This window comes from Salmo salar, chromosome ssa05 (genome assembly GCF_905237065.1).
Source record: "Salmo salar chromosome ssa05, Ssal_v3.1, whole genome shotgun sequence".
Classification (NCBI taxonomy): Eukaryota; Metazoa; Chordata; class Actinopteri; order Salmoniformes; family Salmonidae; genus Salmo; species Salmo salar.
In genome coordinates, this window is record NC_059446.1 from 49,967,144 (window position 1) to 49,990,703 (window position 23,560).

Genomic DNA, 23,560 nt, shown 5'->3' on the forward strand with positions numbered 1-23,560 from the left:
CCCATTTTTTGTTTTTGGCACTTTTCTTAAATTTGAGCTCTTGAGATGGGAAAACATGACTTATAAAGTGGAACGTGCTCTTTACAACAGCATATTCAAATTAGGTGAAATACAAATCACACACACACACATCAGACCATCACCCCTGGTGAGACAAAACCGTGACGCGTCAGTGAAGAGCACTTTTTGCCGGTCCTGTCTGGTCCAGCGGCGGTAGGTTTGTGCCCATAGTCAACGTTGTTGCCAGTGATGTCTGGTGAGAACCTGCCTTACAACACGCCAACAAGCCCTCAGTCCAGCCTCTCTCAGCATTTTGCAGACAGTCTAATTACTGATGGAGTGATTGTGCGTTCCGGTGTAACTCGGGCAGTTGTTGTTGCCATCCTGTACCAGTCCCGCGCAGGTGTTGTTACACGTGGTCTGCCACTGCGAGAATGATCAGCTGTCCGTCCTGTCTCCATGTAGCGCCATCTTAGGCGCTCACAGTACGGACAATGCAATTTATTGCCCTGGCCACATCTGCAGTTCTCGTGCCTCCTTGCAGCATGCCTAAGGCACATTTACGCAGATGAGCAGGGACCCTGGGCATCTTAATTTGTTTGTTTTTTTCCAGAGTCAGTAGAAAGGCCTCTTTAGTGTCCTAAGTTTTCATAACTGTGACCTTAATTGCCTACCGCCTGTAAGCTGTTAGTGTTTTAACGACTGTTCCACAGGAGCATGTTCATTAATTGTTTATGGTTCATTGAACAAGCATGGGAACAGTGTTTTAACCCTTTACAATGAAGATCTGTGAAGTTATTTGGAATTACCTTTGAATGACAGGGTCCTGAAAAAGTGATCTCTCTCTCTCTCTCTCTCACTCTCTCTCTCTCACTCTCTCACTCTCTCTCTCTCTCTCTCTCTCTCTCACACACTCTCTCCCTCTCTCTCTCTCTCTCTCTCTCTCTCTCTCTCTCTCTCTCTCTCTCTCTCTCTCTCTCTCTCTCTCTCTCTCTCTCTCTCTCTCTCTCTCTCTCCCCTCTCTCTCTCTCTCTCTCTCTCTCTCTCTCTCAAGTTTACATACACCTTAACCAAATACATTTAAACTCAGATTTTCACAATTCCTGACATTTAATCAGAGTAAAAATGTCCTGTCTTAGGTCAGTTAGGATCACCACTTTATTTTAAGAATGTGGAATGTCAGAATAATAGTAGAGAGAATTATTTATTTCTTTCATCACATTCCCAGTGGGTCAGAAGTTTACATGCACTCAATGAGTATTTGGTAGCATTGCCTTTAAATTGTTTAACTTGGGTCAAACATTTCAGGTAGCCTTCTACAAGCTTCACACAATAAGTAGGATGAATTTTGGCCCATTCCTCCTGACAAAGCTGGTGTAACCAAGTCAGGTTTGTAGGCCTCCTTGCTTGCACACGCTTTTTCAGTTCTGCCCACACATTTTCTATAAGACTGAGGTCAGGGCTTTGTGATGGCCACTCCAATACCTTGACCTTGTTGTCCTTAAGCCATTTTGCCACAACTTTGGAAGTATGATTGGGGTCATTGTCCATTTGGAAGACCCATTTGCGACCAAGCTTTAACTTCTTGACTGATAGCTTGAGATGTTGCTTCCTGAGCGGTATGTCGGCTGCGTGGTCCCATGGTGTTTATACTTGGGTACTATTGTTTGTGCAGATGAACGTGGTACCTTCAGGCATTTGGAAATTGCTCCCAAGGATGAACCAGACTGGTGGAGGTCTACAAAAATTTTTTTTTCCAGAGGTCTTGGCTGATTTCTTTTGATTTTCCCATGATGTCAAGCAACGAGGCACTGAGTTTGAAGGTAGGACTTGAAATACATCCACAACTCCAATTTATTCAAATGATGTCAATTAGCCTATCAGAAGCTTCTAAATCCGTCAAATTTTCTGGAATTTTCCAAGCTGTTTAAAGGCACAGTCAACTTAGTGTATGTAAACTTCTGACCCGCTGGAATTGTGATACAGTGAATTATAAGTGAAATAATCTGTCTGTAAACAATTGTTGGAAAAATGACTTGTGTCATGCACAAAGTAGATGTCCTAACCGACTTATAGTTTCTTAACAACAAATTTGTGGAGTTTTAAAAAACGAGGTTTAATGACACCAACCTATGCGTATGTAAACTTCCGACTTCAACTGTATACACATATATACACAGACACACAACCGTTCAAAAATTAGGGGTCACTTAGAAATGTCCTCGTTTTTGAAAGAAAAGCAATTTTTTCCCCCCCATTATAATAACATCAAATTGATCAGAAATACAGTGTAGACATTGTTAATGTTGTAAATGACTTTTGTAGCTGGAAACAGCAGATTATTTTATGGAATATCTACATAGGCGTAGAGAGGCACATTATACGCAAACCATCACTCCTGTGTTCCAATGGCACATTGTGTTAGTTAATCCAAGTTTATAATTTTAAAAGGATAATTGATCATTAGAAAACCCTTTTGCAATTATGTTAGCACAGCTGAAAACTTGGGCTGATTAAAGAAGCAATTAAACTGGCCTTCCTTAGACTAGTTGATCCAAGTAAAAATGTATTCAAAAGTTTTAAAAAATGTACTACCAAAAAACTATAGTACCACTACACCCACAGCCATAGACTGAGGAAAAGCCCGTTACTTGTGACATTGTATCCAAAAAACAACACCAGTCCTAAAAAGTGTTTGCATTTCGCATTGCTTCCATCCCAGTTCATGACAAACAAACAAAGTCTGAACACTCTGTTCCACTGCCGGTACAGTACATTTGCTAGCTTTCTTTGAGTAAGACAGCACTTAGCATGTGAGGCACTTAGCGGGAGAGGTGGGCCAGGTTGGTAAGTGGTAAGTCTTATCTAAAGCAAGTGAACAGGCTCCAGAGCTCCCTATGCAGTCAGCAGCACCACTTCCCAGAAACACAGTTTTGGAGAACAGGCCACGCTGCCGAGATTGCATCTGTGCCCCCCCCCATTCTCATACCATCATCTATTTCTCTCTCACAACAGACACATCTTCATTTATTAGAGAGATTGGCGTGTGCAAACACACAAATCTAGTCCTTAGATGACTCTCGCCTCTTATGGGTTAACCAAATGGGTTGCGTCACCTCGAGGGCAGAGGGCCAACACTTTGAGTCAGTCTAACTGAAAGGAACACAATTATATTAAGTGGAAACATTTTCTAGGAAGTATACACATTAAATCAAAACAGGAGCATTATGACCTTTTCACACTATCGCACCAAAAAGGGAAGGCCCCTACCCGTGTCACCAGCGGGCCTGTAGGCAGACAGACCTCTCCACTGTGCATTAGGGATAATTTATATGCTTCATTAAATAGTACCCACAAAACACCAGTCTCAACGTCAACAGTGAAGAGGTGACTCCTGGATGCTGGACTTCTAGGCAGAGTTCATCTGTCCAGTGTGTGTTCTTTTGACCATCTTTTCTTTTTATTGGCCAGTCTGAGATATGGCTTTTTTCTTTGCCTAGAAGACCAGCATCCTGGAGTCGCCTCTTCATTGTTGACGTTAAGACTGGTGTTTTGCGGGTACTATTTAATGAAGCTGCCAGTTGAGGACTTGTGAGGCGTCTGTTTCTCAAACTAGACACTAATGTACTTGTCCTCTTGCTCAGTTGTGCACCGGGGCCTCCCACTCTTTCTATTCTGGTTAGAGCCAGTTTGCGTGGTTCTGTGAAGGTAGTACACAGCGTTGTACGAGATCTTCAGTTTCTTGGCAACTTCTCGCATTGAATAGGCTTCATTTCTCAGAACAAGAATAGACTGATGAGTTTCAGAAGAAAGTTCGTTTCGAGCCATTTTGAGCCTGTAATCGAACTCACAAATGCTGATGCTCCAGATACTCAACTAGTCTAAAGAAGGCCAGTTTTATTGCTTTTTAAAATCTGCACAACTGTTTTCAGCTGTGCTAACATAATTGCAAAAGGGTTTTCTAATGATCAATTGGCCTTTTAAAATTATGAACTTGGATTAGCCAACAGAACGTGCCATTGGAACACAGGAGTGATGGTTGCTGATAATGGGCCTCTGTACGCCTATGTAGATATTCCATAATAAATCAGCCGTTTCCAGCTACAAAAGTCATTTATAACATTAACAATGTCTACACTGCATTTCTGATCAATTTCATGTTATTTTAATGGACAAGAAATGTGCTTTTCTTTCAAAAACAAGGACATTTCTAAGTGACCCCTAACTTTTGAACAGTAGTGTAAGTTCTAGGCCGATACGGATTTAAGTGATATTTTCTTGGTCAAGATATGGCCAAAAACCGTACACACAGTCTAACGTCTTCCATTCACTGCTACAAATAAATCAATTGACAAATGGAGTGACTGATGGTAATCCACTATGGATAATATACAGCTTCTGTAGTGACAACCACACCTTTTATATCCACGCCTTTAAGTACCCATGCAACCCTGGGGCTTTTAAAATGTAATGTTCCACTTCCGGTGAACTTTGAACAAACTAATGAAACAGGGCACGGCCAGCCAGCACCTGCCACACTATACCACCTGCCAACACATCTCTGTTACCATGGCAGGTGTTAGCCTTCAGTGTGAAGTGCCGACTGCCGGGAACACCAGCCCCTCGGGTAACCAAGTTCAGCAAACACGCTATGCCCACACCACTCAGAGCAGACAGGGAGAACATATCACTGGCTGTTTCATGTTTACGCATCCCTTTCTACTTGACAAATAGGACACACCAGCAGCAATCTCCATCTGTGGCAGCAGTGCTCTGATGTAGCAGAAGGGTGAAGTAGAGGAGTTTCCTCCGTGCTGCGGAAAGTCAGAGTGGTCTTGGTTAAGTCTTCGCTCTCCTTTACTTTTTACTCTGTTACAGTGGGTGTTCTGGCTTTTCTTTGGCAAAGTCATACATATTTCTGGAGAGGAGGAGGGAGAAGTGAGCACACACACATTTCCAGGGGTCATTAAGGGACACCATATGATGTGGAATGTGTGCCGAGGTTGGGGCTGGGGAAATGGTGTGTTTTATGGGAGCAGATAGGACTTGCAGATTCCCAAACCAGCATGGACTTGCTGGCTGCGAGGAGGACAAATGCCAAAGCGAAGAAATATTGTGTGCGATAACAATAGCGATGTTGAGAGAGGGGAGAGTAAGCAAGTGAGGCCAAGAGAGGTAAAAGAAGTAAAGTAAAAGGGAATATTGATGACCAAGAGAGAGTTAACAGACCATGACCAAGTGTGAGGAGAGATGGGAGACAGGGAGATTTCTAAAATAGTATTTCCCAGCCGTGACCGAAGGGATATGCTATCTTATTATAACGTCAGCTCCATGGCCCTCTGCTGTGAGATCAATCCCAGGTGAAATAAGCTAATCTTGACAGTTCATAGTGGAACAACTTATTTCATCAGCACTTTAGTGACCTTAAAATGAGCCTGAGAAGAAGTCTTTAAAAAAATGATTTGAACCCACTGACTTAAGGCAATGAGAACACAACGAAATTAAACAGTACATGAACTCTGCCGTACAGGTACTAAAGAATAGTGCATGAACCCTCCAGATGCCTAGCGCACGGACTATGGCCAGGGTACAAAACGCCTTTCCAAGTCTCACTGTAAAATCAAACAAATGTATACGTTTGCCGTGAATTTCCTCAAATGCATTTTATAGTGGACATGCCCACATGGAGCTCGGAACCTCAAAGCATGAGCCCGAGCCACATCTTGATCACGTTAGCTAGTTTCTTTGCTTTGGAAAGACCCAGTCTGGAAGGGTATTGTGTGTCATGAGGACGAAGCAGTCAAAATAGCTTTTTTTTTTTCAATGGAGAGAGCTGAAGCTATGGGTGGAAAGTAATAAGAGGTTCATTGTAGGGAGAGGACCTGAGCTCCAAGGTCTTCCAGGACCCAGGCCTTTTGGCTGACGGGTCTGGTTTGTGCGGCATGGGAAGAGCCATCTCCAATCACTGCTAACTGAGCCACCGCTCTATTACTGACTGCACACCCTCAAAAGGGCGGTTTCACACTGCCCAGATCGGAGTCTGACCAGGACTGGAAAATGGCTCTGAATCACTGGCTAGGCACTAATACGAATCTGGACTAGTATTGAATATGGACAAGGAGCTGTACAATGTGGTAGAAATGTCTGATCAAAATTAGATTGTACAAGAGCCAGCTCAAGAGCACTTAAGATATAGGCCACTCAAAACAACAAGAGAGACTGAAGGTCTGTCAAAGAGGATGATATGGGTTTTTAAATAAATTACCACACTGGCTTTTGACCCAGGAACAAGAGAGAGGGAGACTTTCCACATTATATCATTTGAGCCTGTGGGTCTGGCAGGGCCAAACCAGTAATTTTGTTTATCCCTTAAATGAACGACTATTACATTTACTGGACTGCCGCAGACAGCGGGACAAAATACAGTTTCTCTCCATTTCTACAGTAATTTCTGTCTATTCCCTTTGTCAACAAGAGACTTGACTGTATATTTAGATCCCTGTGTCGCCTCCGGTTACCACCGGGGTGGATGGCTCCGGATGGAGGGAACAGGAAACCCAGAGCTATCGTGTTAATGATCACATGTACTAAGGAGACACACACAGACACTCATCTATAAAAGACCCACCAGGCTCAAAGAGATAAGAACTGATTGAACTGACTCATATGGACATCGTGCTCAATCTGGGCATGGATGTCCGTTGTTGAAAGACGCTGAGGAGAGATGCAGGAGCCGACTGTGACTCATAGATTTACATGAAGTCCTATTTGAATGTGCGTCCGTGTTTGGATGTGCGTCCATGGACCAACAAGCTGAGCGTGTGTGTACACACACACACTCCGTCTGCTCATGAGCCTATCAACCCATTTAATGCAAGACGATGTGAGAGCACGTAGGTATTCCTGGAAAAACACTGAAGATCAAGCAAACAACCACTGAATTAAAAAGCAGACTGAATTCTTTCTGACATGTACTTGAGACAAAGAACAGCACTGACAATCAGCACTGACAACTATTTACTAGCCTCTGATGGTGCCAATTGTGCCCCCCCCCCCTTACCTCAGCCTATAGACTGGCACATAATGAATCCTAGGAATTCACAACGGAGACGGAGAAAGCCAACTCAGATGGAACAGGATGAAGATTGAGGTCACAATGCTCTGTGAGTTATTCCTCTGAGCAATCCTTTGATGAAATGTCACATCGCCCCTTTAGAAGCAAAAGATCTAAGGCGAGAGAAGGCTGTGTGACTTGCGTAATTCTGGCCACAGTCGTCCTCTGTAAATCTAAAATAGCTGGTCTGTCAGAGGGCTCAGCGGTAGGGTGAGTCAAGAGAAATAGAGAAGAGGTTTGTGACAATTGTGCCCCAACAAACACATGTAGGGCCGGCTGACCCTGAAACAAAATACAAAAAAAAATAAAAAATGAACTTGTTTCAATAAAATGCAAAATGTAAATGCAGGGGGAAATTCCTGTCATAGCTGCCTTGCGTGAATGCCCCAGTGTCTGAAATGTTCAGCATCAGCAGTAGTTCTAGCCACAGAGCCAGGGCAGGCAGGCAGGGGTCACTCAGGGCTAGCCCTCAGTCAGTCCGCAGTCAGTCAGTCAGGGTGACCAGGGGCACCAAGGTTTGACCTCACTCTCCACCTAACCTTTGAATATAGGGCCTACTTTAGGATTGGAAGTGGAGGATTCTGGGTAGTCAGAGGGGTGACAGAAAGAGTAGCGTAAGCACACATAAAGGGGTCTGTTTCACATTAGAGATTAAGCAGGGACCTGGACTAGATTGCATTTTTAGGTAGGATGAATGATAATTTAGTTTCATAGACATATTCCTGGACAGCAGTTCATACGATTTAAAAAAGGTTCCACTCAGACTCAATAGTCCTGGCCTGATGTCTGAAATCCCAGTTACGTCAATGCTAATGAAATAACGTTTTTAGTTCTCTGTTACTCTTGGATTTATTCAATATGGGTTAGTGAAACCAACCATTAAAGTGAAATATTTTCCCTATCGTCAAGCAGCTATGACCCCCTAAAATGCTGTGCAATGCGAGTACAATCAGGTTGCTCTTCAAATGCAGATATGGAAAGGTAGACTAGTTTCAAAGGCGCCCTTCATGTGCTATACATTGTAGCGCCTAAGTACACTGGTCAAAACCTGTAATTCAACCGCTCAGCAGCCAGCACTTCCCAACTAAGACAACAGAGGTAGATCACAAAAAGAATCCATTATGGCACTCAGTGGATGAATACTTGTGTCTAGTCTTCACACCAAGACACACACAATCATTGCAGAGGCAGATCATTGACCACAGGTGGGAAATTAGGTATACACTCAGTCAGGGCTGACCATTTGCAATGATGATACTGAACCATGGGGCATTTGTTTTATTGTGCGTTGTGACCAAAACAGGCACTGCTAAGACTGACAAATATATTTATTTTTTTTTAAACAGTACTTCAGCATAGCCATTTCTGGGTAACGGAACCCCATTTCCCTGTCCACTAACCCACCTTTCGTGCATAAAAGGAGACCATAGTATTTCATGTCAGGGTTGTCTTCATTAGTTGGCCCCACTGTCTGAAAACATCATTTTGAGAGGAATTAGTAGTCTTACGTAAGCTTTATTTATTTATTTTTTAAAACAGAGAACCGCATTTGTTCCTAATTTGACATCTGGACCACGAAGTTCTTTATGCTTCAGATTTATTAAAAGATAAAACAAAATATTTTAACGTTGCATTCATGGCAAATCGGGTACAAAGAACATGGGGATTATTTAGCCTGTGGTTAATTCATCCTCTCCAGTTAATTGCATGATTAAAAGGTTCTCTACTCATCCACAACCATCAAATAATGCCACATGGGTCAAATAGGGTAACACACTGAAGCTGAGAGACAACAACACATTCCCAGGCAATGTTGTTAGAATTTGAATTTTTATGGCTATAGGACTGAGTGAGGACATAATGCCTTATCAAGAGAAAACAGAATAATACGTAATAAGAGAATGAGAAGATAGGAGGATATAAACTGACAAGGAAAAGGGAAATTTAAAAAGGTGTGAGGATGGATACTCCACAACACGTTTAGCTGAAGGAGAGGAGAGAAAACAGTGGAGAGGAAGACAAGTGTTGTTGGCAAGGTGGAGACGGCGGCCTTGCCCCCGAGAACCATAAGCAGTATATAAACACACTATTCAATTTCATAGAGCCGGTTTAATGGAGCGGCCACTGCTGAAAATCACCCCGTTCATTTGAGAAAATTGTCTCTGAACAAAACGGCCCATAGCAGACTGTTGCTCACTTCATTTGAAGCGCCCCGGTGCCAAGACAATAATAATATATACCATCGATTCCAATTGGGCTCCCTATTAAATTACCGGCCTGTGACCACAATTTTCATCTTGTGCCTTAACTGTCAGTTATAAGATTTACTTGGCAGCGCCAGGCCTCGCAGAGCTTACCAACTGTGTCATGTGCTGCACCAGAGGGACTTTAAAAATGCATGATAAAACAGGCAATATAAAAATCCATCCGGCATCGGGTCCCCAGCGGCTTGCCACGTTCACAACAAAACAGTATGTGGCACGTTTGAAGTGGGCCATTTAAAATGCATGGCATTGGCACATCTCGGGAGGTGACAAAATACAGTGCCTTCAGAAAGTATTCATACTTCTTGACTTATTCCACATTTTGTTGCGTTAGAGAGATCTAAATTTTGAATTCAGACTATCTATAGATATTATTATTATTTATTCCCCCCCCCACCCATCTGCACACAATACCCCATAACGACAGTGAAAACATGTTTTCAGACATTTTTGCAAAGGTATTAAAGATTAAATACAGAAATCTCATTTACATAAGTATTCACACCCGAGTCAATACTTTGTCTAAGCACCTTTGGCAGTGATTACAACTGTAAGTCTTTCTGGGTAAGTCTCTAAGAGCTTTTCACACCTGGATTGTGCAACATTTGCCCATTATTGGTTGTTGATGATTGCTAGAGAGCCATTTTCAGGTCTTGCCATAGATTTTTTCCCCCCCCTCTAGGATTTTGCCAGTGCTCAGCTCTATTCCGTACATTTTTGTTGCCTAAAAAACTCCCCAGTCCTTAACGATTACAAGCACACCCATAACATGATGCAGCCACCACTATACTTGAAAATATGGAGAGTAATTTGTTATATTGGATTTGCCCCAAACATAACACTTTGTATTCAGGACAAACAGTGAATTGCATTGCCACATTTTTCGCAGTATTACTTAAGTGCCTTGTTGCAAACAGGATGCATGTTCTGGAATATTTTTACATATATTCTGTACAGGCATTCTTTTCCCTCTGTCAATTAGGTTAGAATTGTGGAGTAACTACAATGTTGTTGAGTCATCTTCATTTTTCTCCTATCACAGCCATTAAACTCCATAACTGTTTTAAAGTCATCATTGGCCTCATAGTGAAATCCCTGAATGGTTTCCTTCCTCTCAGGCAACTGAGTTAGGAAGGATGCCTGTACATTTGTAGTGACTGGGTGTATTGATATGCCATCCAAAGTGTAATTAATAACTTCACCCTGCTCAAAGGGATAATCAATGTCTGCTTCTTCTTTTTTACCCATCAACCAACAGGTGCCCTTATTTGCAAGGCATTGGAAAACCTCCCTGGTCTGTGGTTGAATCTGTGTTTGAAATTCACTGCTTGACTGAGGGACCTTACAGATAATTGTATGTGGGGTACAGAGATGAGGTAGTCATTAAAAAAAATGTTATGTCCATGCAACTTATCAAGGGACTTGTTAGCAAATCTTTACTCCTGAAGTTATTTAGGCTTGCCATAACAAATTATTGACTGAAGACATTTCAGCTTTTCATTGTTTTATTAATTTGTTCACATTTTTTTTTTTAAATAACTTAATTCTACTTTAACATTATGAACTATTGTGTGTAGGCCAGTGACGAAAAAAAATAAAAATGTTAAATTCAGGCTGTAACAACAAAATGTGGAAAAGGTCAAGGGGTGTAAATACTTTCTGAAGGCACTGTATGTGGACAAAATATACAGGCCTCGCTTACCTCCTCTCCTCCCATTCCTCTGGGCTTGAATGGACCATAACGTTAAACTCAAGACATCATTAGAATACTTTGAAAGGCTAACAAAACAGTTTCTCTCTTACATTACATAATAACACGAGTGAGTGCTACAGTTACTTTAATCGTGCGGCAAAGTAGAAATACAGCCCTAATGAAATCATACCAGCTGTGGGAGAATGAAGTTGGAATTCAATCAATCACGAATGGCAGAAACTGCACTGCAGAGAAAAATAACATGGTTTCTGTGCCACATTGAAGGGAAATTTAAGTGCTAAATTACACAGTCTACTGCAGGGATCATCACCTATACTGAACAAAAATATAAAATGCAACATGCAACAATTTCAAAGATTTTACTGAGTTACAGTTCAAATATGGAAATCAGTCAATTGAAATAAATAAATCAGGCCCTAATCGATGGCTTTCACATGACTGGGTAGGGATGCAGCCATCGGTGTGCCTGGGAGGGGATAGGCCCACCTACTGGGGAGCCAGGCCCAGCCAATCAACAAGAGTTTTATTAGACAGAAATAATCCTCAGCCATGTTTTTTGTTCCGCCTGAGGAAGTCTGAAATCAGAGACCACTATGATGACACACCAAATGTGTTTGAGGGATCGCGGGAAAAGAGCAGGAATAGAATTCTGTAGCCAACTGTCCAAGCCATGTCTTCCAATAGTGCAACCGCTGTCGGCATCCAAAGATGATCCAATCTAAATAAAACGCAAAGGGTAAGGACGACAGCAGTGATGTAGCCTACGGGCTACATATTATTGATATCTACATAGCGCATTGATGTAAATCACACTGCTGCCCTCTCATTTAGCCATTTGCGCCTTACTTATTGTGGCAATTGTGGATGGCTGTTCACAATTGGATATGTATAACTCAATGGTTAAATTGAAGAAGTTTAAGCTGCATATCAATCATTTTTGAGGCCAGTGGACAGCCTGTGAAAAATGCGCTCTTGCCTCAGTTGCATAGTACGGATCCCAGCCTATGGAATAAAAAAGTAGAAAAGATTTTGCATGTAATCTCAGATCCGCAAAATCTTGTACAGCTGCACCACTGAGAGCATCTTGACTGGCTTCATTACCGCTTGGTATGGCAACTGCTTGGCATCCGACCGCAAGGCGCTACAGAGGGTAGTGCGTATGACCCAGTACATCACTGGGGCCAAGCTCCCTGCCATCCAGGACCTCTATACCAGGCGGTGTGAGAAGGCGCTAAACATTTTCAAAGACTCCAGCCACTCAAGACACAGATTTTTCTCTCTGCTACCACATGGCAAGTGGCACCAAGTCTGGAACCAACAGGACCCTAAACAACTTCTACCCCAAGCCATAATACTTATCAATAGTTAACCAAATAGCTGCACGGACTCTCATTGACCCTCTTTTGCACTAACTCTTTTGACTCTTCACATATGCTGCTGCTACCAGTGTTTATTAATTATCCTGCTGCCTAGACACTTTACCCCTACCTATATGTACATATTTACCTCAGAACCCCTGCACATCTACTCGGTACTGTTACCCTGTTTATATAGCCAAGTTATTGTTACTCATTGTGCATTTTTCCTTGTGTTATAATTGTTTCTATATTTTTCTCTGCATTGTTGGGCAGGGCCTGTAAATAAGCATTTCACAGTTAGTCTACAAAGGTTGTTTACAAAGCATGTGACAAATACAATTTTATTTTGATTTGACGTTTGAGGGAGTCTTTGTCTTCTAATGTCTTAAGGGGAAAGCAATCTAAAAGTAACTGAAAGTAATCAGATTACTGAGTTTTGGTAATCCAAAAGTGAAGTTACTGCTAATAATTTTGGACAAGTAACTAGTAACTAACGTATTACATTTAGAAAGTAACCTACCCAACCCTGAGTGTGTGTACACAAATTATATAGCCTAGCATGCGTCTTACCTTGCAAACAGTCTCAGTGTCCCAAGGCAAGATGGTCTGTAGATCTATGAGTTCGCAGGACACACCCAGCTTCTCCTGAGCCATGTTGGCCACTTCCCTCAGCACATGGATCTGCAAGGCAGGAGTCAGAGATCAAGACCATATATTCCATTCTAATCCACAATGGATTTTTTTTCAAGTCAGTTTGGACTAATGGAGAAAGTTGCTTGGATAGACTCCATGTTTACTGGCTGATTAGAAAGCTGTCCGTTTCCAGATAATGACTGCTGTGCCTGTGAATCACCGGCAATCTAACAGCAGGACATACTGGCTCCATCGTTATCCCTAAGCTGTGCATCAGGGCTTTGAGTTTGTCTATGAATGTGTGTGAGGGTTAATGAATAAAATCTATTAATGTGTGGGTCTTGAGTGATAGTCATGAGTCAGACAGCCAATTGATAAAAAAGGAACACAGCAATCTATAGGCTTCCAGCCCATATAGACACGGGTCTACAACAGGCATATTAAAAAGATAAATATTATATTCTGGTGTTAGTCAACCTTGCTAGAGATGACTACTAATATACTGAATATTGCTGAAGCAATGATATAGCCTAGTACTTCTGTCAAGATATGAACAGGTTTAAAGTGCGCAATAAAATGCGCACAAATGTAGGGATTTTCAGGACTGGCCAAATGAACCCCTCTGTTACACTCATTAGCAGGCCTTCACGGCAGGTTCCAGGCGCGGTTCCGACCGCTCCACTTGCTGGGAGTTGTTTTCTTTTCACTCGTCCACGGAGGGCTGACGGATTACCAGAGTAATGGGGTGGCATTTTAAAAAGCCCCGATTTCGACTACTTGGGTGGATTTTTCATCTTTGCAAAATGACGTCTTTGAAGGAGTTGATTTCCCAGTCATTCCCAGCCCTCAGGCTTAGACCCCCTCTGCTCTTCAGCTGTACCTACATTAGTCTCCTTCTCTGGGTGGGTTAAGCCCGTTAAGTGGGCTAGCATAATCTTTGTAAGGGGCAACGACACCAAGAGTGCTATAGAGACCATAATCCTCTCCTGAGGAAAAGAAAATCAGGGGGACAGGAGTTGAGGATAATGGAAGGCCTTGTGTAGACGTGGACTGTTAACACTGTGGAGCAGCATCGGTCCAACGGAGACGTCAGTGTAGACACGATAAACCAACCAACCCCTGGTGAGAAAGCCCCTGTTGAGAGGCGTGGGCTTGTGATGGAGCTAAGAGGTAATCCACGGCTCGTCCCTGTCGGCTTAAAAATGTCAAAGACCCAAGATGTAATGCGGATGTCCCTACTCTGCACGCCTCCACACCATAAACAATGACTTCTGGCTAAGGTCATGACTCACGCACAGCCATAGATATATAGCTCCATCTCCTCTATGGCTCGAGTATGTAGACTCAACCCACGGCTCCTTCTTCCACGTCTCACCTGTGTTCCCCACGCGACCAGAGTGACGTCACTTCCTTCCTGTATAACCTCGGCCTGCGAAAGTGGGATGGTGTAGGCCTCTGTAGGGACCTGCTCCACTGCAAAGCAAACAAAGAAAAAAACAAAACACGACCTCCATCTCAATTGTTTCAAAACCTGTACTCTCATCTCCTCCCCTTCATCCGCACTGATCGTAAATTAGTTGACAGGTGAAACCCTATGGTGGAAGCTAACCGTGCAGATCAGTGCATAATTGGGGGTCAATTTCGAACACACATTAATCACTCTGTTATGGCCAACTGTGGTTTCTCTGTCAAACGATGGTCCATAACCACCCGTAGAGCTCAATGATGGAGTGGATGACAAGAAGGGAAATAACCGGCACACTCACAAATGAAAGCCTACAATCTATGCTTCCAGTTAGGAACAAAGTCTCTGGCCCATTTGAGATGCTTTTTCCAGACCTCATCAATCACAAGGAGCCTTGTGTGCGCGCCTCTCTATGGTCCTCTGTTGCTATGTTTCTAGAGCATGACGCTTGCAACACCAGGGTAGTGGGTTCAATTCCCAGGACCACCAATACCTAACATTTATGCATGCATGACTAAATCGCTTTGGATAACAGTGTCTGCTGAATGGCATATTATTATTATTATTAATAATAATAATAAGAAGAAAATAAATCTATGCGCTAACAATATCTAGTGAACAACTATAGGCCAGTCACCCTGATCAATGTGGACAACAAAACATTTGCGGGACTGGATATAGTTCAAAATGTGTTCAACACACAAGGGACATTATATTCATGCATCCGACCCTTCGGCACCCTATTTGTAGTAATCTTGGAGTTCATAAACACTTGGTGGGAAAAAAAACCTGAGGCACCAACATAGCCTATTATGTAGTTATTTGGTAACACCATTACACAGGTCTTTGGCGCTCATCATACACAGCTTTGACCCTGACAAGCAAGATAAGACCTTCAGAAGGTGTGTGTGGGTGTTCAGTGGGGAGACTGGTGCTCTTTAAAAGTCTCTTGCAAGGTAACACATGAACTGCAACAGTCACTGGCCATACTATTGATACTCAAGGGAGACATTACGGTTTCCGACTCCACTCTACACTTCCTGGAACAGTCGGGATGACTTCCACCCATTCCCCCTCTAGAGGTTAAGAAATAGGCTGCTGACTCCAAGTTTCTTCAGCAATTTCAAACGAGTCAAATGAGCTACCTCTGGCAAGCCTTTTTCCAACCCAATCCTGAAGTTAGTGTGTGTGCTCGTACATGGTTCAAATGAATCATAGATTGAATGGGGTGTGAATGATTGATTTACCTATAGGCCACATGGGACATTCATTTACAATTAAATGGCTTCCAAATTTAAGTGATGTCAGGGATGAGAGGATGCTTATTTTGGTTAACCAGTATCTCTCAGAGCAAGTCATCTAATCCTCAGGGTGATTCAGAAAGATGTGGAATTGGAAAAAGAAAATGCACTCTTTCAAAATACCAACTCCAATGATGGAATTTCAAATGATTTCTCTCTCGGAACATCTTGAGATACTTCTAATACATAAGCATTCTTCTAATACGTAAGCATACAGTAAACTACTAAGTTAACCTTACACACAAAGCCACAACAAGCATCAAGTAAAATCCCACCCACGCCACCAACGAACAAAACAGTGAACTACTGTTGACTGGATTCTGGGATCTTTATATAGTGGAATTTCATCAACCTCCTCTGGTGTACATAGCTTCCCCGTTTCAGACCATGACACAGCAGTCATTTTATAGTAGTAGTGACCGATCTTACTCAAGAAGACCAATGTCAGGCGGTGATTGCCTTTTTCAGTCCCCAATTCACTTAAAGGAAGTCCACTCAACAACCAGCTGTGGGATCATAAGCTCACGTGACAATGGTGCTGTATAACAGTCTTCATAAAAAATATTCTCTTAATATTGAGAATCTCTGCCACTAACTAGCCTACATTTAACTATGGTCCTGATAAAGCCAGTGCTTGTGGTTACATCCCCCTCTGGCTTGGTAAGAAAAGAAAATGACTGTTTCAATGAAAAACATTACATGACATCATCCGAACAAGCATCGCTCAGAGGGATTAGGACCCGGCACGAGGTAGTGCTTTCTGCGCTATTCGGAAATTAAAGTAATTCCCTAACTGCTATTAGTTCTGAGAGTCCTGTGGGAAACAGACAAGTGATTGTTGATACCAAGTTCGGGGAAAAAAGGAACAAAATGGAGTCATTTCGCTATTGGAAACTAAGCTACCGTGAGGGAAAAAAGTATTTGATCCCCTGCTGATTTTGTACGTTTGCCCACTGACAAAGAAATGATCAGTCTATAATTTTAATGGTAGGTTTATTTGAACAGTGAGAGACAGAATAACAAAAACAAAAATCCAGAAAAACGCATGTCAAAAATGTTATAAATTGATTTGCATTTTAATGAGGGAAATAAGTATTTGACCCCTCTACAAAACATGACTTAGTACTTGGTGGCAAAACCCTTTTTGGCAATCACAGAGGTCAGACGTTTCTTGTAGTTGGCCACCTGGTTTGCACACATCTCAGGAGGGATTTTGTCCCACTCCTCTTTGCAGATCTTCTCCAAGTCATTAAGGTTTCGAGGCTGACATTTGGCAACTCGAACCTTCAGCTCCCTCCACAGATTTTCTATGGGATTAAGGTCTGGAGACTGGCTAGGCCACTCCAGGATCTTAATGTGCTTCTTGTTGAGCCACTCCTTTGTTGCCTTGGCCGTGTGTTTTGGGTCATTGTCATGCTGGAATACCCATCCACGACCCATTTTCAATGCCCTGGCTGAGGGAAGGAGGTTCTCACCCAAGATTTGACGGTACATGGCCCCGTCCATCGTCCCTTTGATGCGGTGAAGTTGTCCTGTCCCCTTAGCAGAAAAACACCCCCAAAGCATAATGTTTCCACCTCCATGTTTGATGGTGGGGATGGTGTTCTTGGGGTCATAGGCAGCATTCCTCCTCCTCCAAACACAGCGAGTTGAGTTGATGCCAAAGAGCTCCATTTTGGTCTCAACTGACCACAACACTTTCACCCAGTTGTCCTTTGAATCATTCAGATGTTCATTGGCAAACTTCAGACGGACATGTATATGTGCTTTCTTGAGCAGGGGGACCTTGCGGGCGCTGCAGGATTTCAGTTCTTCACGGCGTAGTGTGTTACCAATTGTTTCCTTGGTGACTATGGTCCCAGCTGCCTTGAGATCATTGACAAGATCCTCCCGTGTAGTTCTGAGCTGATTCCTCACCGTTCTCATGATCATTGCAACTTCACGAGGTGAGATCTTGCATGGAGTCCCAGGCCGAGGGAGATTGACAGTTCTTTTGTGTTTCTTCCATTTGCGAATAATCGCACCAACTGTTGTCACCTTCTCAACAAGCTGCTTGGCGATGGTCTTGTAGTCCATTCCAGCCTTGTGTAGGTCTGCAATCTTGTCCCTGACATCCTTGGAGAGCTCTTTGGTCTTGGCCATGGTGGAGAGTTTGGAATCTGATTGATTGCTTCAGTGGACAGGTGTCTTTTATACAGGTAACAAACTGAGATTAGGAGCACTCCCTTTAAGAGTGTGCTCCTAATCTCAGCTCATTACCTGTATAAAAGACACCTGGGAGCCAGAAATCTTTCTGATTGAGAGGGGGTCAAATACTTATTTCCCTCATTAAAATGCAAATCAATTTATAACATTTTTGACATGCGTTTTTCTGGATTTTGTTGTTGTTATTCTGTCTCTCACTGTTAAAATAAACCTACCATTAAAATTATAGGCTGATCCTTTCTTTGTCAGTGGGCAAACCTACAAAATCAGCAGGGGATCAAATACTTTTTTTCCCCTCACTGTAGGAGATATTTTCAGAAAAAGAGAGAAATATCCATTAGGTGGTATGCCATGGAACTATTTGTCAGACAAGAGTCTATTTCTCCTCAAAGAGACGCACCGAATATCTCCCTCTCTGACGTAGTTTCATTAAGTCTCACTGAGTCATAGACACTGTACACAATTTGAACCTGCATACCCCACTGTACTTCCAAGTAACTGGGTTTAGTCCATCTGAAAATGAAACAACAAACCTCGCAGAAAGACTTACGGGTTTTGTTGAGGGATATATAAAACTGAGGTGTTATTTCATTCATTTTGAGAGACTAAGACAGTAAGTGTCATGGCTCATATGATTTTTACTCTGCAGTAGAAAAAAAAGGCTGCTCTTGACTTCCTGAGAAGCATCAAACACAATTTGACATCCAAGATAAGGAGTGGAAAAATAAATGTGGCAACTGCTTTTCTGTGCCAAGAACATTGCAAAACTGAAACATATCCTTGCAGGCCCTAAAGAGGCAGATTTCAACTTGATTGTTAAACTATATTACTGTGACTAACAGTTCACCTCACCATATTACAGTCTGACTAGAGCTGGGTTTCCCAAAAGGCTGCCCGCAGGCCAAATTCGGCCAGCGGGTGATTTTATTTGGCCCCCCCAAGTACTTATAGCATAAAGTCTGTAAAACACCAGGAAAATCAGCTAAAAGTTATTTTAATTTAGGAAGTTCACTACTATTCCCACCCATAAATAGAGAGGCATATGTGATCGTACCGCAATGTAATCAAGGTTTGAAATGATTGTTTTTGTCAAATACTATATCTGTTTGTGATTCTTGCGGTCAATAGGCAGCGTGTACATTATTTATAACTATGTTCCCTCTCTCCAACCATCCGCTCAAGGAAAAATCAACCCAGAGCTGAATGTAATTGGAGACCCCTGCAGTTGAGGCAATAATACACTTCAGACATGCATAGAAATGGCAGAGGTGCAAAATGCGTCAACACTACCACATATCCTATATTCTACAATTTAGAAGCATACACTCACGCTAAGTTAATGACTACATTATAAACTGCACACTGATGACAGCATAGCTTTCCACATTTAGCAGAATGTTGCATAGTTTCACGAATTCCCTGACAGTGCCTCTTACCAGCACCTCACAACCCTTTCAAGTTGCACACTCCACTCCCCATCCAACCAGGAGTGGTGCCTGAAAGTCTATGGGTACCATAAACTGACCTCTCAAAACTCTCTCTGACCTGTGTGACCTGGCCCTTATTGGTTGCCAAGCAAGTAGCTAGGGCAGTTGCTAGGGGGGCCATACACCCTTCTGACTCTCCAGGTCTCACACTACACAGTCTCTAAGCAATTGCAGAAAGAGGAGCAAGCTCCTTCACCTCAGCCCTGCCCAACAACTGGACTCCTCCAGATCTCTGTGGACTTGTGGGTTGGTGCGAGTGCACCAAGTGAGTTGTGACATGTGTATATTGTTCTTCATAGTTAGTCGTATAACTACTGCCTATTGTGCGTTGCTTCTCTGTTTACTTTGTTACGTAATCTAGAATTGGGCGATGTCAACCTTTGTCCTATCGTGACTATGTAAATGATATATACGATGGAATCGCTCCCTATTGCCCCCCGCAATTAAAAATAACTCAGCTAAAACCACCATTGGGCTACGGCGCCAAATCACATGCTACAACTGGACGAATCATGACGAAAGATAATATTGTTGAAAACCTGGGCAGAGAAATCAGGGAAATCTTTTCTAATATACATTTATGATGGAGCTTCATCATGGAACCGGTTTGTTTGTGTGTGTGTGTAGCGCATACCATGATGGAGCATAATTGCCCGAGCTGACAAGGTAAAAATCTGTCGTTCTGCCCCTGAACAAGGCAGTTAACCCACTGTTCCTAGGCCGTCATTGAAAATAAGAATTTGTTCTTAACTGACTTGCCTAGTTAAATAAAAAAAGGTAAAATACATTTTAAAGAAGTGTCAGTCACACAGGCTGTCTTGCCATATTAATTCTGTGAGCTGCTCCACACAACTACCAGTTGAGCACTGCATGCTCTTACTACCAGACAGATTATTCCCTAGGCTGTGTGTGGCGTGCATGTCATAAATAATCTACATAATGACCTAACAGCTTCGGGAATTTGACAGTTGTTTGTTTTTGCATTAATTACATAGATTGAAAATAGCATTATTATTACAATATTACCCTCCAAGCTCATCATTAAGCTCGAGGCCCTGGGTCTGAACCCCGCCCTGTGCAACTGGGTCCTTGACTTCCTGACGGGCCACCCCCAGGTGGTGAAAGTAGGAAACATCCCCCCCACTCCGCTGATCCTCAACACTGGGCGCATGCTCAGCCCCCTCCTGTACTACCTGTTCACCCATGATTGTGTGGCCAAGCACGCCTCAAACTCAATCATCAGGTTTTCAGACGACACAACAGTAGTAGGCTTGATTACCAACAATGACGAGACAGCCTGCAGGGAGGTGGTGAGGGCTCTGGGAGTGTGGTACCTGGAAAACAACCTCTCACTCAACGTCAACAAAACAAAGGACATGATCGTGGACTACTTCAGGAAACAGCAGAGGGTGCACCCCCCTATCTACATCGACGGGACCGCAGTGGAGAAGTTGGAAAGCTTTAAGTTCCTTGGCATACACATCACTGACAAACTGAAATGGACCACCCACACAGACAGTGTGGTGAAGACAGCGCAACAGAGCCTCTTCAACCTCAGGAGGCTAAAGAAATTTGGCTTGTCACCTAAAACCCTCAAACTTTTACAGATGCACGATTGAAAGCATCCTGTCGGGCTGTATCACCGCAAGGTTCTCCAGAGGGTGGTGCGGTCAGCCCAATGCCTTACCGGGGGCAAACTACCCACCCGCCAGTTCACCCCGCTATAATCCAGAAGGCGAGATCAGTACAGGTGCATCAAAGCTGGGACAGAGAGACTGAAAAACAGCTTCTATCTCAAGGCCATCAGACTGTTAAACAGCCATCACTAGCACATTAGAGGCTGCTGCCTATAGGCATAGACTAGGAATCATTTGCCACTTTAAGGAATGGAACGCTAGTCACTTTAATAATATTTACATATCTGGCATTGCTCATCTCATATGTATATACTGTATTCTATACTATTTTACGGTCTCTCATTCACTTAATGTTTACATATCTTGCATTACTCATCTCATATGTATATACTGTTTTCTATACTATTCTACAGTATCTTAGTCCGTTCCTCTCTGACATCGCTCGTCCATTAGTATAAAGTCTTAATTCATTCCTACTTACATTTGTTTGCATTGGGTATACAGTTGAAGACGGAGGTTTACATACACCTTAGCCAAATACATTTAAACTCAGTTTCACAATTCCTGACATTTAATGCAGGTAAAAATTCCACGTCTTAGGTCAGTTAGGATCACCACTTTATTTTAAGAATGTGAAATGTCAGAATAATAGTAGAGAATGATTTATTTCAGCTTTCATTTCTTTCATCACATTCCCAGTGGGTCAGAAGTTAACATACACTCAATTAGTATTTGGTAGCATTGTCTTTAAATTGTTTAACTTTGGTCAAAACGTTTCAGGTATCCTTCCACAAGCTTCCCACAATAAGTTGGGTGAATTTTGGCCCATTCCTTTAGGCCTCTTTGCTCACACACACTTTTTCAGTTCCGCCCACAAAGTTTCTATAGGATTGAGGTCAGGGCTTTGATGGCCACTCCAATACCTTGACCTTGTTGTCCTTAAGCCATTTTGCCACAACTTTGGAAGTATGCTTGGGGTCATTTCCATTTGGAAGCCCCATTTGCGACCAAGCTTTAACTTCCTGACTGATGTCTTGAGATGTTGCTTCAATATATCCAAATCATTTTCCTTCCTCATGATGCCAGCCTCTCCTGCAGCAAAGCAACCCCACAACATGATGCTGCCACCCCCGTGCTTCACGGTTGGGATGGTGTTCTTCTGCTTGCAAGCCTCCCTCTTTTTCCTCCAAACATAACGATGGCCATTATGGGCAAACAGTTCTATTTTTGTTTCATCAGACCAGAGGACATTTCTCCAAAAAGTACGATCTTTGTACCCATGTGCAGTTGCAAACCGTAGTCTGCCTTTTTTATGGCGTTTTTGGAGCAGTGGCTTCTTCCTTGCTGAGCGGCCTTTCAGGTTATGACAATACAGGACTCGTTTTACTGTGGATATTGATACTTTTGTACCCGTTTCCTCCAGCATCTACAAAAGGTCCTATGCTGTTGTTCTGGGATTGACTTGCACTTTTCGCACCAAAGTACGTTCATCTACGGCTGCGTGGTCCCATGGTGTTTATACTTGCGTACTATTGTTTGTACAGATGACCGTGGTACCTTCAGGCATTTGGAAATTGCTCCCAAGGATGAACCAGACTTGTGGAGGTCTACAATTTTCAGAGGTCTTAGCTGATTTCTTTTGATTTTCCCATGATGTCAAGGTAGGCCTTGAAATACATCCACAGGCACACCTCCAATTGACTCAAATGATGTCAATTAGCCTATCAGAAGCTTCTAAAGCCATGACATCATTTTCTGGAATTTTCCAAGCTGTTTAAAGGCACAGTCAACTTAGTGTATGCAAACTTCTGACCCAGTGGAATTGTGATACAGTGAAAAAATGATCTGTCTGTAAACAATTGTTGGAAAAATTGTGTGTCATCAAGCACAAAGTAGATGTCCTAACCGACTTGCCAAAACTATAGTTTAACAAGAAATTTGTGGAGTGGTTGAAAAACAAGTTTTAATGACTCCAACCTAAGTGTATGTAAACTTCAACTGTATGTTGTTAGATGTTACTGCACTGTCGGAGCTAGAAGCACAAGCATTTCGCTACACCCGCAATAACATCTTCTAATCACGTGTACGTGACCAATAAAATTTGATTTGATTTTAACAATTCCAGACGAGACGGAGGGAAAGACGGACATAAGGCTTGTTTTGGATCGAGTGGTTTTAATACCCGAGAAGAAAAGAATGTTCTGGGCATAACAACTTTCTAATGCCTTAATCAAAACAATCTCACAACTTCATTTAATTGACTCTTATCACCCAAAGCTGTGTGTGGAAATTATAGGCTTTGTTAAAAGGGATAATAAGAGGTCATTCAGTCGTGAAGGCCGTCGATCCCTGCTCTAAAAGCCAACAAAAACGATGTAGGCC

The 23,560-nt window shown here is 42.6% G+C and overlaps 1 protein-coding gene across 1 annotated transcript in view; it reads right to left on the reverse strand.

The window, feature by feature from the left end:
* The window catches only part of LOC106605051 (2-oxoisovalerate dehydrogenase subunit beta, mitochondrial), an 86,720-nt gene that overhangs the window by 40,358 nt on the left and 22,802 nt on the right, over positions 1 to 23,560 (reverse strand). The window contains exons 7-8 of the mRNA XM_014200299.2: positions 14,459 to 14,556; positions 13,021 to 13,131 (exon numbers count right to left, since the gene is read on the reverse strand). Coding sequence (XP_014055774.1) covers positions 13,021 to 13,131; positions 14,459 to 14,556 — 209 coding nt within the window. The remainder of the gene's footprint in view (positions 1 to 13,020; positions 13,132 to 14,458; positions 14,557 to 23,560) is intronic.